The sequence below is a fragment of the Fusarium poae genome (assembly GCF_019609905.1).
Source record: "Fusarium poae strain DAOMC 252244 chromosome Unknown contig_3, whole genome shotgun sequence".
Taxonomy (NCBI): domain Eukaryota; kingdom Fungi; phylum Ascomycota; class Sordariomycetes; order Hypocreales; family Nectriaceae; genus Fusarium; species Fusarium poae.
The window spans coordinates 199,883-213,551 of NW_025408661.1; the positions used below are offsets into that span (position 1 = coordinate 199,883).

The window sequence follows — 13,669 nt, forward strand, 5'->3', positions numbered from 1 at the left end:
AAAGCGAGGATGGAAATCACCTCGAGTCGGATGAAGGGATAGTTACTAACGAAAAGATCTATCACATGATTGAAGCTATAATAGGCTGGTCTGAATATTGGTACCCTATCCCGGACCGCCGACAAAGCAAGAGACAATTATGGCTGAGAGATGGTGGGGTACATTCTGGCTCGGGCTATGCATGGGTCGTTCGTCACACTAGTCAGTCCATCTTGGGACACTTTTCATAAAAGCACGATAAAAAAACAGCTGACGGTGAACCCGCACCTCACTGTACTGTCCCTTTCACAAGTCGCAGAGAGACCATTCAACCGGGCAAGTGGCCATCATGATCACGGCCAGATTCGTCCTTCTCCAGACCCAGCGAGCAATCTGGGAAGAACGCATACAGAAGGCTCCCTATTGCCCCCCGCCACCACGAAGTCACAAGGAGGAGAAGGCTCTCGTAGACGTCCAAAATGCCTTCAACAAAGGCGGAAGGCTTGCTCGCTTTAGTACATACCTAGATAAGCGTGTCTTATGGTCAGGGATTCAGGGGGCGCTTCCGTCAACAAAAGCCCCTCTCATGCTGAAGCGTTTGCCGGGATTCCGCTTCTTGGCTCTCCGCGGCCTTCTGCGTCGCACGGCCGGACGAACAGCCCGTTCCTCCTGTGGTGACAGGCCCCAGTCTCCTCCAGAAAAAAAAGAAGAAAAAAAGACGGTGATTTTTGGACTTTTGGAACTTGGTGTTCCCCTACAGTTGGTTACCTAGTTGGTTACCTAGTTGGTTACCTAGTTGGTTACCTAGTTGGCATAAAGCAAAAGGAGCCCAAATTAGCCGTTCTTCGTCAGGATCTAGCGTGGGCAGCCACGGCCGTCCTAAAGTTGCCGATATGCCCTGTAGAATCATCATATCCAATGGTCAATCCTCGGGAAACCCATGATAGAGGTGGGTCCAATGTTTGCTAGAGCCAACACCTCTTTCGAATCCCTGGTTGTGAATTCGATTTCACGATGCCGTTGTCAATCTTGTTGTTCAGCGTCCTATTTCTGCCTTCCGTTCTTCCGTAAATTGCTTGCCCCCACCTAGTGTCGACCGCTCAGCGCTGAGGTTACATCGGTAATGGCGATCGACTTATCATGTATTGAACCCATATCATGTGATACAGGAACGGCCCAAACGGACTTTTGATCGCCGATCTAGTGGCCAGGTAGCCGGGCCTTGAGCTCTTGGCGGCACATTTCTGCCGCTGTAGGATGCTAGCTTGTATAGGGTAGTCTGTAGTTTCATAGCCAAATGACCCAGTTCGATGCGCGACTAAATTTTCTACAATTTATCGTAGTTGCCAACAGCAATGGCTGCCTTGAAAACCCTATAGGAGGGAATTGCTGGGCGACTGTTTTGCGTTTTACTGTATCGCACGGCTCCACTCTGTCGCCATGAATTTTACCCTCAAGAGTAGCCAAAGCGGCTTGTAGGTCCACTTTTCCTTTTACTTTTTTTTTTTATTTTTACTTTTTATTTTATTTTTTATTTTATTTTTCAAGCTCTCACTGATCAAAGAAGCAGAAAATAGACGCAGCGGAGGCGGACGTTGTCCTTCGCAGATTGAGTTTTGATGCTCTTCATCTCTGCGTCTGTGCTTTCTGGTTTGTCTATCCACTTTCATGCTTTCATGCATCCATGATGTGTTTCACTTGGATGAATAAGAACTGGCGCCAGACCATGTAGATCGTCCAAGCTAGACTGAAGCTAGGCAAGTTACCCGGAATGACAGCACGCGCACCAGCACAGGGGTATTATGGCAGCCAGAATCTGTGTCAACAAGCAAAACCAAGCGGCCCAGCTGCCGAACTAAGAATGGCCTTGGCGAAGAGCTACCGAGGCTGTCGCTGGTTCTATGATAGGCCTGTCAGCGGTCGCTGGTGGCATACCGGTATACTTCACCAGCCAAGATTCCGCTTCTCGACTCTTGCCAGCTTTGCGGCGCAATGATTAGCCCGCTATTTTTGTGGTGAAGGTAGTTCAGCATAACACGATTCATTACGCTCCGGCTTATCTTGGCCGGTAGGGGTAGAGTGGCACAGTATGTAGCCTGTTATAATTGGACAGGTGCTGGGGTGTCGCATGCAAACAGGGGATATTTCAAGATTACGCACCGGAATGGCAGTACCTTCAAGGGGGCAGGATTTGGACAAAACACAACATGAATACACCAATGTGCATCAATGGACCGAATACAGGCAGGGTCTGACAGTTATGGGCTTCAGGAAACGGGTCACAATTTGGACGATGCAAGGCAAGGAACAGCATGAGCATGGGCTTGGGGAGACGAGGACGAAAAAGTAGGCAAGGTATGTAAGCATGGATTAGAGACTAGTGTCCTTTCGGCTAAACTAAGCCGCTGGCGTACAGTATTGGCATGGTGTCAAGACACTCACGGGTGTGGGTGGGTAGGTCTTAAGGCAAAGTCGACTCGAACGCGAGTGGAATTAAATCGTACGGTTTTGGACGAAAGGCCTTAACTGCCTCTAGGATATGCTCCGTCGATGGCGATTTTTGACTTTTCGAACTTGGGGTTCATGTGTCGTTGGTTGATGTATGGGTAAGGCGAGCCTAATTTGGCCGTTTCTTGTTAAAATTTTAAGTGGGTGCTCAGAGTCTCAAAATCGCCGATCCGTCCTACAGAACCGACCGCATGCATATGTGCACGCTTGGGCCGAAACCGGACGGAGTGTCACCCATTCAGGAACCCAGGCTAATTTGTCCATACCCCAGTCCTGTGAAAGCTGAGATTGGCCGCTTTTCGTTTTGGATATTTGCCTACCTATACTACTACAGACGATACGGGCAATTAAGAGTTCATCCCACGGCAGAGGCTTGGTTAGGGACTAAAACCGCCGCCGCCAATCAGGGACACTAGAAGATAACTTGCCGTCAAATTTGTCCGCCTAGGAGCACGGTGCCGGTAGTTTCTACGAGACGGACTGATCGAGCCTACACGAGATGCTTACCAGTCCAAAGAGTCCTATAACGGACATACGACATGACCTACTGGTAAAAAAAGACAGGAAAGAAAAAAAGAAAAAAGAAGAAAAAACAGAAGGAAAAAACAGAAGGAAAAAACAGAAGGAAAAAAAAGAAAAACAAATAAGAAAAAATAAGAAAAAAAAAAGAAAAAAAAGAAAAGAAAGAAAAAAAAGAAAAGAAAGAAAAAAAAAAAAAGAGAAAAAAGAGAAAAAAAAAGAGAAAAAAAAAGAGAAAAAAAAGAAATTTGCAGGAGCGTATATCTCTAACTGTCTTACAACGGCAGGAGGCTTTGCACTCTGACTTATGTTCGCAGGAGCTTTGTGGAACGTCCTGGAGGAAAAGGAACAGAAGATGGGAAGAAAAAAAAGAATTTAAATGAGTACAGCCGGCGTAAAAAGTTAGATCAAATTGAGTTAGAATTGATTACGTGATGCCTATGAGAAATCGTCAAATTTTGGCCTTTCAATGGGACTGTTCTGATTACGCAATCGACTCATTGACCCATCTTTTCTAGATGTCACCATTCCGAAAAGCAATCTTGATAGCCAAACACTGATGGTGGATTATCGTCCGAAAGGGTATCTTTGTATGTTGCCCCACCCTTTGCAATAATGAAGGTAAATATCAAGTCGAGGTCTCGTCGCCGATTTCGTCCGTTCATATCCGCTGCACAATAATGCCAACAGGATTTGCGTCTCATGGCTTGACTGCAGGGTAACCTACAACCTCAAGAGGAAGCCCCTTTCAATGTAGCTATGTAAAGATCTTTCACGAGGATGCACTGCGGCGTTCATTACAGAGAGCATACTTAGAAAGGCCGCTACGTATGACTTTAGTTATGCCGGTTGCCTATCTTGAGTGAAAGAGGCCGAGAAAGCCGGGCAGTCTTCTGATCAACTGATTCCCACCCTTACCCCTTAATAAATCATCGACTATCAAGCGTGTCAGATATTCGGAAACAGTGTGAGTGACCGGGCTGTCTACCCTCGCATACCCTACAACTATGAAAGCTATCCACTCCGCAACAAGACGTGTTCAGGTGCGATCTCTTGAGGTAAAAGACGAAGATGTATGCGGCACGCGTTACGAGACAGATGCCTCCCAAAACGGGCTTTATGGATCATTCTGTCTAATGTCCCTCTCCATTGTCCTGCATAAATTCACTGGTAGTAGTCGGGCTGTGCTCGTGCACTTTAGCTTTATAACTTCTACCACAACCTTGGTGTGACCATGCTTCCTGGACGGCTCACATCGGCTCATCCACCATCTCAGTATGTAATGTTGATGTGACGAAGAATTCTGTTAATCTTTAATTTTCCTTCTAATCTCGTTCCCGACAGCATAGACATTGCCGATATATCTACGATGGCATTGCTACATGCCATGGTCCAAGCTTCGCGAACTAGCCGGGCCGCTCCGATGATGGAACATGGCCAATCTTGGAGAAAGAAAAGCCATGTCGCAAAGGCCTGACTGTGACTGTAACGGACCGTATAAATGGAATTTTCTGATCGACCCAGAGCGATATGACGAGGATAATGGAGAGGGTAGGGATAGGCTTATTTAGGTAGGTAGGAATTGTTTCAGGCGGTAACAACGTGATTCAAGTGGCTGCGCTCAGCCTGACTAGTGGGTATATCAACCACCATTAGCACATAGTATGTACCAAGGGGTAATGTAATGGAAACTGTAAGCTGGCTCAAGCCCTAGTTACTAATGTAGCATTATGCACAAGCAATCTTGACAATATCAATAGCTCCCGTGAGGGGTGAGTGTAATGATACAACGGAGGTTTGGCCGCGGTATGTAAAAGGGAGCGGAGGGTCGACCTTGATTAAAATCAGAAACCGCTTTCCATATATTGATAATACAGTCTTTAACAGACCTTCTACAACTATTCTTTTCGTCATTTAAGCTTGCGCCACCAGACATTCGAACGACTCGTGCCATGATGAGTTACCCGCAGTCCTCCAGCCTTCCATCCACTCCGGACATGGAACCTCCATGCCCAGGCCAAAGGGATCCGTCGTCCAATATCGATTTGAGAAGTGCAGCGGCGAGCTCCAGCGCTCCTCCTCAATGTATTGATAATGCTTATCAAAAGCGATTCTCATTCCAAACCCATGGAGTCACTCAAGACTCTTGCCAGTCCCGGCAGCTTGATACACTCTTAAGATTATACTCGGAATTGAAGATGGAAGTCACAAAGCTAAAGGACGACAACCGCAAGCTCAACCGACGGGTCCGACTTTGCGAGAAGTACAAATATTTTCAAAGCAATCGTAATCGGCCGTGCTTGCACACGAGGAGACTGTCATTGGCTATCAAAAAGAGGAGGAGGAGACGTCCAAAGACGGATGGATCACCTCACTTGTCTTCACAAGTTATTCCTTGCACGCCTACCATCGAGCATGTTGTGCATGAAAGCGGAATTTACCAGACGGACTCTGAGGATGAGGTCAACTAGGGTTCTTTTGTCATTTCATCGTCAGTCCAATATTATTTGCATCGGAAAACGTCATGAAAAGAAGCATGATCATTTTCGAACAACAAAACCGCGAATTAATTGAAATAAGATGGCTTCTTCCTTTACGAAACGCTCAGTTCTGGTCGATCATCTGGTTTACAATTGACACAAGGGGCCACTACTGCATCGGGTATCATTCGTATTGACTTATGCATATTTAAGTGTAGTTAGAGGACAAGATAGGTAGCTGTCAAGGAAGATAGAGTGAAACTGCGGGCGCACTCCTCGTCCATCATGAGGTTTTACCACGTTAAACTGTAATCGGTTTAATTCAGCATGCCATCCTTACAAATCCCATGGAGATCCTAACCTACACATATTGCAAGGTCCTCTAACAGCAAGCAGGATTCTGTACCTTGACTGCTGTTCTTATGACATGATGATCGAGCTTGACCTATTTAGTACGCCACAGGGAACATTGTAGGAACCACTGGAAAGACCTCAAGCTCAATGGCCAAAGACAGGCTTAGTTCTTCTATCCTGGTATGCTTCCGTCTTCTTTGAACTTGGAAAGGTCCAGCTGCTCCACGCCATGCCGATCCAAAGGAAAGCCTTGTTGTTTCAATTCCTGAATCAGCCATAGCATATAGCCAGGGACGTGATCAAGAAAGTACCTTACTGCCCAGCGTCCTGCCAAGGCTGGGCAGTGCAAAGAATGACTGTGTACAAAGTCGAAACAGTGCAGCAGTCCAGGATGGCGACGGAGGCAAAGCCGGATGTTCTCCTCGAAGACTGAAGAACGTAGGACCTTGTTTAAGCGAAGATATACTCCTGTCTGGATCGTCGCACCCCAGCTGTGGAACAGGCCGGCGAGGCGTGTATCTGTGTAATCGATTGACAACACCATCTGAAGGAGAGCGTCTAGGAAATCGCTAAAGTCCCTGGCAGGGAGTGATACGGTATTGCCATTCATTTGTCCATCTCGGTAAAGCAATTTCAGAAGTCTCTCCAGCGCAACGACTTGCCGGTTAGTCTGTACTGAAGACACCCGCTCTGTGGCAATCGAAAATGCAAGCTCCAGCATCCCGCCGAGCTCTAATGATTTCAACAAATGCGATGAGGCTGAGTCCAGCATCCAGAGGATAGAAAGGAAGGCGTTGTCACTGCAAAACCTCCGCATCGCAGGTAGTGCATGGGCGCCAAGTTCCAGTAAAGCTGCCATCACCGGCCCTTTCCTGTGACAGACAGCTAACGCCAGTGGAGTACATCCGTATCCAATTTCAGAATTGACATCTAATGCATTCCGCTCCACCATGACTCTTAACAGGTATGTCATGCCTTCTCGTATAGCGGCTTGGAATGCTTCCAAGTCGGGAGGACGCAAGCCTCTCGAAGCACCTCGCCGGACTATGAGCACGGCTGTCAGTTCCTGGTGATTGAGGATGGCTTCCATAAGCGGTGTTCTCCTGGAGAGGTCTATACCCTCTTTGTCGTCGATATCAAGACCATGGTTGATAAGATAGGCGACAATATCGTCCAGCCCTCTCCGTGCTGCTAGATGAAGTGGCGAATAGAGAGTTGCGTCGATGCGGTGAAAGGATAGTGGATGCCATTTTTGAGCATCTTGACATTTTGTAAAGGCAGCTCCACCCTCCTTCGCCGCCTCAAGGATCCTCAGCGCATCGCGCCGGTCTCGGCAGTAGACGATAGAGTAAAAGACGGATGAGGATCTGTGGTTGATCACGTCGTTTCTGTAAAGTATGGGTTTGCAAATGTCGTAGAGCACGCGACACGACCGGGCTAGTGAGGCCTGGGCACCGAGAGAGCATAACTCGGTGATCATGCAAATAAGCTCCGACGGTAATAAGGAAATCATGTCAGATCAGCTACCCCGCGCCTCCTCGTAGCTGACCTACCGAAGATCTGTTTTTTTTCTTCTTCTTCTTCTTCTTCTTCTTTTCTTCTTTTCTTGTTCGGAAATTCTAGAAGCTGCACGTAACTGCTGCGAACTTTGGGAATGGAGACAGCCAACGCATGAAGATATCCATGTCACACCCGAGAACAAAGAGAGTGCGATGTAGACAAAGGTTTCAATTACCAAACATTTATTCAAAATAGACACGTACGATTATGGTTGTACGATCAATCCCAGTATAGACCAGAAAACCCCAAACAGGACGTTAATCTTCAAGATTCGCTCGCTACATAGCATGTTTGTCGTCAGAATGTTGATATTCTCGTAACTTTCGAATTGAGCGTCTAAATGCCTTTTCTATCCTTTTGTTCGAATGACATTTAAAATACGTGAACGCAGCGAGGCCTTGGCCAAAATAAGTCTCGGTTGAGTGATTGATAATCTCAGGTTGTTCAAGTTTTAAAACGTTCTTGTTATGCTAACCAAGCCCTAGCATCAGGAGTGTAGTACAGAGTGGTGCGAGTTCAGCGTCAGTAACTTGTTATTGTAGTTTTATTGAGAGTGCCCCAAAATGGACTAACCTATAACTAACTATTCGATAAATCATTTGTGCTGGGTACTGTGAATCTCTTTTACCCTATACAGTTCCGCAGGTGGTCACCGGCTAGCTCTGATGTCAGTTTTACTAATAACAGCGGCGATTTCGTTACTTGAGAATGGTAGAGGGGACACCATAACGCAACATCCAGAACGCGCCACCGTTGCATTGTAGGAAACGTTGGATGGTTCTGAGCCAAGGGCGGGGACTACTCTCTGAAACTTGAAATCCTATTTTAACTTTGACCAATATAGACGGTGCTACGTACAGCCGGGAAAGGTAAGTTCGGCTATGGCAGCCATTTTAGTCTCTTCAAAAACCAAGAAGAGAAAAAAAAGGGTTTATAGGTCACGATTGATTCACATCGCTGTACGACGGTAAAAGGAGAAGGAATTTTTAATCAAAAGAAAAAAGGCGAGAAGAGGCGATGTATAAGACCAACGACAACCGGCTAAGCAGCAGACGAATTTATAACCAGTTTCAAAAAAAGTCGTGACATTGGATCAACCCTGATTCTCCTGCCATGGATCAGAATCAAACGCGGGCATCTGGGTTTATCGATACGTTGTGGGAGGAAGACGACTACTTGGAAGACATCATAAACCATCTTGCTTATATGGAGGTAGGGATCTGCAAAGAGAACCAATCATGATTTCCCTATAATTGACATTGAGCAGGATGTGACTTTGCCAAGCATTCTCATGATCGAAAAGCAAGAACAAATCACGTGGGACCTACGGTCAAATCTCATCGACTTTGTCACCCGATCACATCAGCACTTTCGTCTTCCCTCGCACGTGCTATTTTTATCTATCAATCTCATTGATCGATACTGCTCAAGGAAGCAGGTCTTTGAAGAACACTACTGGTTGCTTGGGAGTGTCGCACTCTTTATTGCCTCCAAATATGGTGACAGGACTGACCGAGGTAGAAATCTCAGGCCTCTGTCGGTTAGTGAGATAAGGAAGCTGTGTTACGACATCTTTGATGCACATATGATAGCGCAAATGGAAGCCTCAATATTGCACACTTTAGACTGGGTGATGGGCCATCCGACAACGGACCATTACCTGGACTTTTTGCTCGTAGGAGAACCTAGGGGCGGCGAGCTAGCTAGTATGGCGGCATACCTGTCGGAAATCTCGCTTTATCATCCAGAGTTTGTCGGGATCAAGCCTTCTGTTATTGCTACATCATGCTGCATGCTTGCCAAAAGTATTCTCTTCGGAACTGTGTCGATAGGAACAAACACAGAAATCGTGGTCATGGAAACTTTGAATTCCCTTTGGAAACACATTCGTCAGCCTCCACCAGCTATTTCAGATAAATACTCAACCCAGAGCCAACACTACGTAGCGCAAACTGTGTTTTATCGGCTGGCTGGTTAGGATAGCATGCGCTGTGGAACAGGCGAGGTGAAAGGAGGTCACAGCGAGCCACTGTTTCTAGAAGCCTAGAAACATTACTATGTCAGCGTCGTATGGATAGACTAGATATTGTATTAGTGGTCCAAACTCTACCATTAGCGCTATAATTTACGATGTTTGCGGCGTTATTCCGATTGTGTGCTTTTCTCCACGTACACGATAAATAGCTCTTCGCAGAGATTATGTATGCTGGGACCCTGACCAGTAGCTTCTTGAGTATTTCTTACCCGACACATGACTACGAAGAAACGTGCTTTCTGTCGTAACAATGGAGCTGGTAAAAAATGGCTCGTTGGATCTCATCGCGGATCTCAAGTGTAACAGATAAGCACGGCCGCTTTCAGTTGTACTCGAGTCTACTTCTCACCTATCTCTCTTGTACACCCAGATGGGTTGATTCGAGCCAACTTCTACGCTCGCATTGGACGCTATTTGTCTAGAAAATGCATTAAAGCACTTTTACCATATTGTCAAAGAATGGCTGATGCAGGTTTCTATAGGCGATCTGGCGACGAGGAAAAGAAATTTCGGCCGGCTCAGTCGAGCCAAGCCGTGATTTAAAAGGTAGTTAGAGTCTTCAAAATACAAGCTGATACCGTGGTATCAAGACTCTAAAATGAATAGCTACAGAGATCTAGCAGAAGAATTCATCCCATTGCTAACGTCCGTGGCACCACATAATGATTCCAGGCTAGACAGTAGCCTGGTAAACATGGAAGCAAGGATCAGGCTTAGTGAGGCGCTAGAATCTATCCAAGAGACAGAAGAGCTCATGGCACTGGCTCTGGTCGGATTATCCGAGAGGCAAGTTGCATTCGCCATCATGCTCCATGATATGCCAGCTGGAGTCCGTCTTCATATCCTCAATATTCTTCCGCGGTGTTCATATGAGAAGATAATGTGGTATTTTTACTTCATTGAGGAAAGTCGCATCCTTCACGATCCAAAAGGTTATTTCAGCACAACTATGACGAAACGTGTACTTGGTACCATTAAGCACAAAATGGGAGGGATAGACGCCAATGGCAGCAACACTAATTGCCACGTCTGTAAAGAGCCATTCATGGAAGAGGGTGAAGATGTCGTATGGAAGGAGTGTAAGGCTCACATCATGCATACTGAGTGCTTTCAGGTAGAGGTGCTGGAAGGTAGAAATCCACTCTGGGGGTACTGTAGTTGTGTGGCATGAAGAGTGCAGTAACACAGGACTCTGCGCCAGTATCTCATAGGAATGTATTCAAGAACGAGGTAGGAAACAAATTGAGTCGAGCATATTCATTCATCGTGGATCGCCAACCGATCCCTCTGTCTCCACTTGATTTGCATTTATCCAATCTAGCATTTGTACCCCTTCTTACACTATGCTGTACATTAGCTATGAAACATAGATATGAGTAAATGCTAAACATGCCCATATTTGTCCGTTTTCGTTTCAATTCGGATATATGGTCTTTGAGGTTGTGCACGCTCGGTGTTAAATTGCAATCGGTCCAGCCAGGTCCACCTATTTTCTGTGCTCCACGAGCATCCTTGGTGTGGAAAGCCTATATTGTTACGATTGTCTAGGTGAGGCATATATGCCTCGATGTTAGGTTAACGCCTTCTGCGATGCAATTTATACTGATAACATCACGGGTACACTAACCCCCGTATCTAATAAGACGCAGATACTGGCCTCCGATGGCAGTTGGCAGTACTGTGATATTGTCAGGGTGATTCACAAAGAGACATTCGGCTAAAGACTAAGTACTGAGCACGCACTTGTACCTCCGCTCCAAAACAACATGCTCTTTGTAGAGTCTAGGTTCTACCTGACAAGAAGATGTTTTGTCAGAATTTGGCCGCTTTATGGGTGCGTAAGCAATTTCTGGCCGAGTAAATGAAGTACTTAGATGTACGGCTGCTGCCTGGTAGTTTAGGGCGCGACTTGGAGAAGCGGATGCCAATTGACGGTGCGAGTCGTAGGTACTGCCACTGAGCTCCGCCAGGTAAGTACGTTGACTTGCGTGTCATTTGTCATCTGCAAAATCGTACACGGTGTGAACATATACTTATGGCGATAAATAGAATTCGAATTTTTATTCAACAAGGGTTGTTGTAGGAGAGGAAGGTGTAAGTGTTCAATATTGTATTACGACATCCATAACCGTCCTTACAAAAAGAAACCTTGAACAAGGACTACTAAGCCAAAAGAGGAGTAATAGTGAGCCAGATATGAGGATTTCTCATCCATAAATATAAGGTAAAGGAGAGCCTGATCGAGTGATTCAAGTCAACTAGAATCATATTGCAATGAAGAGAGATAGAGATTCATTGGGCGATCTTGAAAGCCCACCAGCAAAAAAGAGGTATTATTATGATCGTCCTGACAAGCAAAAGATCGAGGAAACAGGCTTGCACTCTGTACCATACCCATTGCCTAAACGAGTGGCACGCCATCGCCCTGTTACATTAACCCATTATGATGGCGTGGGATATGAAGCTCAATCGCTTCCGAGACCCGAAACCCGGGACTCTGTCTACTCCGTTCGAGTCAAAAACTACAAGTTGTTCGGAGTCCTCTGTGAATGAAGAAAATTTATGGGATTATATGGCGCAAATCTATGAAGAAAGCGACAGGACGACTTTGGCAGAAGTAATGCATGACTGTCCGCAAAACCTGCGTTTAGCGACTTTGGCGAGATTGGATGCAAAATCAAAATCAGTTCTCCTCAGTCAAATCTCAGATATCGAAAGGCAAAAGCAAAAGAACGACCCGAAATCTATTTTTCCAACAATCATGACAGACATGCTAGCCCGTGAACACTCCAGCAGCCCAATTTGTATGATATGCCACGATGGGTTCTGTAGTGCAAATAGGGAGAACCCGGTTGATATCGAAAACGTCGTAAAGAAAACATGTGGGTCTCATATAATGCATTGGGCTTGTTTTCGCCGGAAAGTTATTGATGGGGAGATGCCCCTCCATGGTCCATGCGCATGCTTTGAGGATATATCCAACAAGATGGAATTTTAACCTCCACATGGGCAAGCAGTGAGGTGGTGGAAACTTCTGAATACATCCTATCCTCCAAGATCCTAGCTTATTATACAAGCCTTTAGACTCATGAGAAGAAATAGTGTTGAGAAAGCTAGACAAAGTAAGGATTGTACTTCTACTAGGGCCAGACTACATGGTGGCTGCAAAGAGAATCGCTGGGTATGCTGGCAGTAGAGCAGGAGCTATTCATCCGCGAGCTAGAAAATTTTATGATAGATGGCGTATCAGATTAGATGCCTATGTAAATACATGATTGTATTGCCCTCGTCGCTCGCCTTTCGATTTCACCCTTCTCTAATAGCCAGATATGTATTTGTTTTAGCATTGTCATAAACGCCGCCATCTGACCCCTCCGTCTTAGAGATGGCTATGGAACATTGCGAGAAAGTATAAGACGACCGACTACAATCGACAGGCCAAAGCATCCCACATGATCGCAGACGGCCTATACAGGGACGAGTTGACCAGTGCCGTACGCGACATTCTTGACTCTAGACTGCATTGGTAGAGGATTACCTAAGACACTGGGACAGCTTGGCTGATTACTTGTAGCTAGGTCGAGGTCGCATCTCTCATCTACCCCAAACTTGCACAGGGGATCGTTTATGTTATACAATTGATAGTTGTTTGCGACCCAACTCGAAGACTGACTAGCACATAGAGCGACGTAATTCATACTGTTAGCCGCTGACAGAGGCAACTTCCCCTCATGGAGTAGGTGTTGACATTCTGATATTTCTACAACCTCGTACGACATTAGGATTTCCCCATCTTGCTGGGGGTTATCCATGGCAGATACGCCGAACGCCAGATAATTCCAAGCATCGTAGGAAATATCATACGCGCCTTGGGACATATCAATGCGCAAAAGATGAAGGGAACGTCCCTCATTAGACACCTTGACACATATATTATCACATCCAACGGCAAGGGGCCAATAAGCGATCCGATTCGTATCAACCTTGCAGCCTAGGACCCCTACCGAGCTAGAATACGCTGCATGTGGAGTAATGAACACAGAAGCTCCCGGAGTCGGTAGAATAGCGTAGACAACTGCAATCCAGGAAACAATAATGTAGGCCACGAGGTTTATCCCATGTCGAGAAGCGGAGGACATGTTGGGAAAGGAGCACAGCATGGTAACGTGGCAAACAAGTTGTCCGGGGAGTCTTGACAATAAATGTACAGTGGGGTGCGGTTTCAGCGTCAGCA

General features: G+C 46.1%; 5 protein-coding genes across 5 annotated transcripts; 4 read left to right on the forward strand and 1 right to left on the reverse strand.

The window, feature by feature from the left end:
- Positions 1-328: 328 nt before the first annotated feature.
- On the forward strand, positions 329-751 carry FPOAC1_013687 (uncharacterized protein; the record flags this gene model as incomplete). The annotated part of the gene is made up of 1 exon (XM_044858028.1): positions 329-751. The coding sequence occupies one exon, from the start codon at positions 329-331 to the stop codon at positions 749-751; it is 423 nt and encodes a 140-aa protein (XP_044700852.1).
- Positions 752-4,961: 4,210 nt separating this feature from the next.
- On the forward strand, positions 4,962-5,477 carry FPOAC1_013688 (uncharacterized protein; the record flags this gene model as incomplete). The annotated part of the gene is made up of 1 exon (XM_044858029.1): positions 4,962-5,477. One exon carries the CDS (start codon positions 4,962-4,964, stop codon positions 5,475-5,477), a length of 516 nt encoding a protein of 171 aa, XP_044700853.1.
- Positions 5,478-6,012: 535 nt separating this feature from the next.
- Positions 6,013-7,320, reverse strand: FPOAC1_013689 (uncharacterized protein; the record flags this gene model as incomplete). The annotated part of the gene is made up of 1 exon (XM_044858030.1): positions 6,013-7,320. One exon carries the CDS (start codon positions 7,318-7,320, stop codon positions 6,013-6,015), a length of 1,308 nt encoding a protein of 435 aa, XP_044700854.1.
- Positions 7,321-8,513: 1,193 nt separating this feature from the next.
- FPOAC1_013690 (uncharacterized protein) lies at positions 8,514-9,378 on the forward strand (the record flags this gene model as incomplete). Its single annotated transcript, XM_044858031.1, has 2 exons — positions 8,514-8,612; positions 8,668-9,378. The coding sequence occupies 2 exons, from the start codon at positions 8,514-8,516 to the stop codon at positions 9,376-9,378; spliced, it is 810 nt and encodes a 269-aa protein (XP_044700855.1).
- Positions 9,379-10,129: 751 nt separating this feature from the next.
- On the forward strand, positions 10,130-10,606 carry FPOAC1_013691 (uncharacterized protein; the record flags this gene model as incomplete). The annotated part of the gene is made up of 1 exon (XM_044858032.1): positions 10,130-10,606. One exon carries the CDS (start codon positions 10,130-10,132, stop codon positions 10,604-10,606), a length of 477 nt encoding a protein of 158 aa, XP_044700856.1.
- Positions 10,607-13,669: the final 3,063 nt, after the last annotated feature.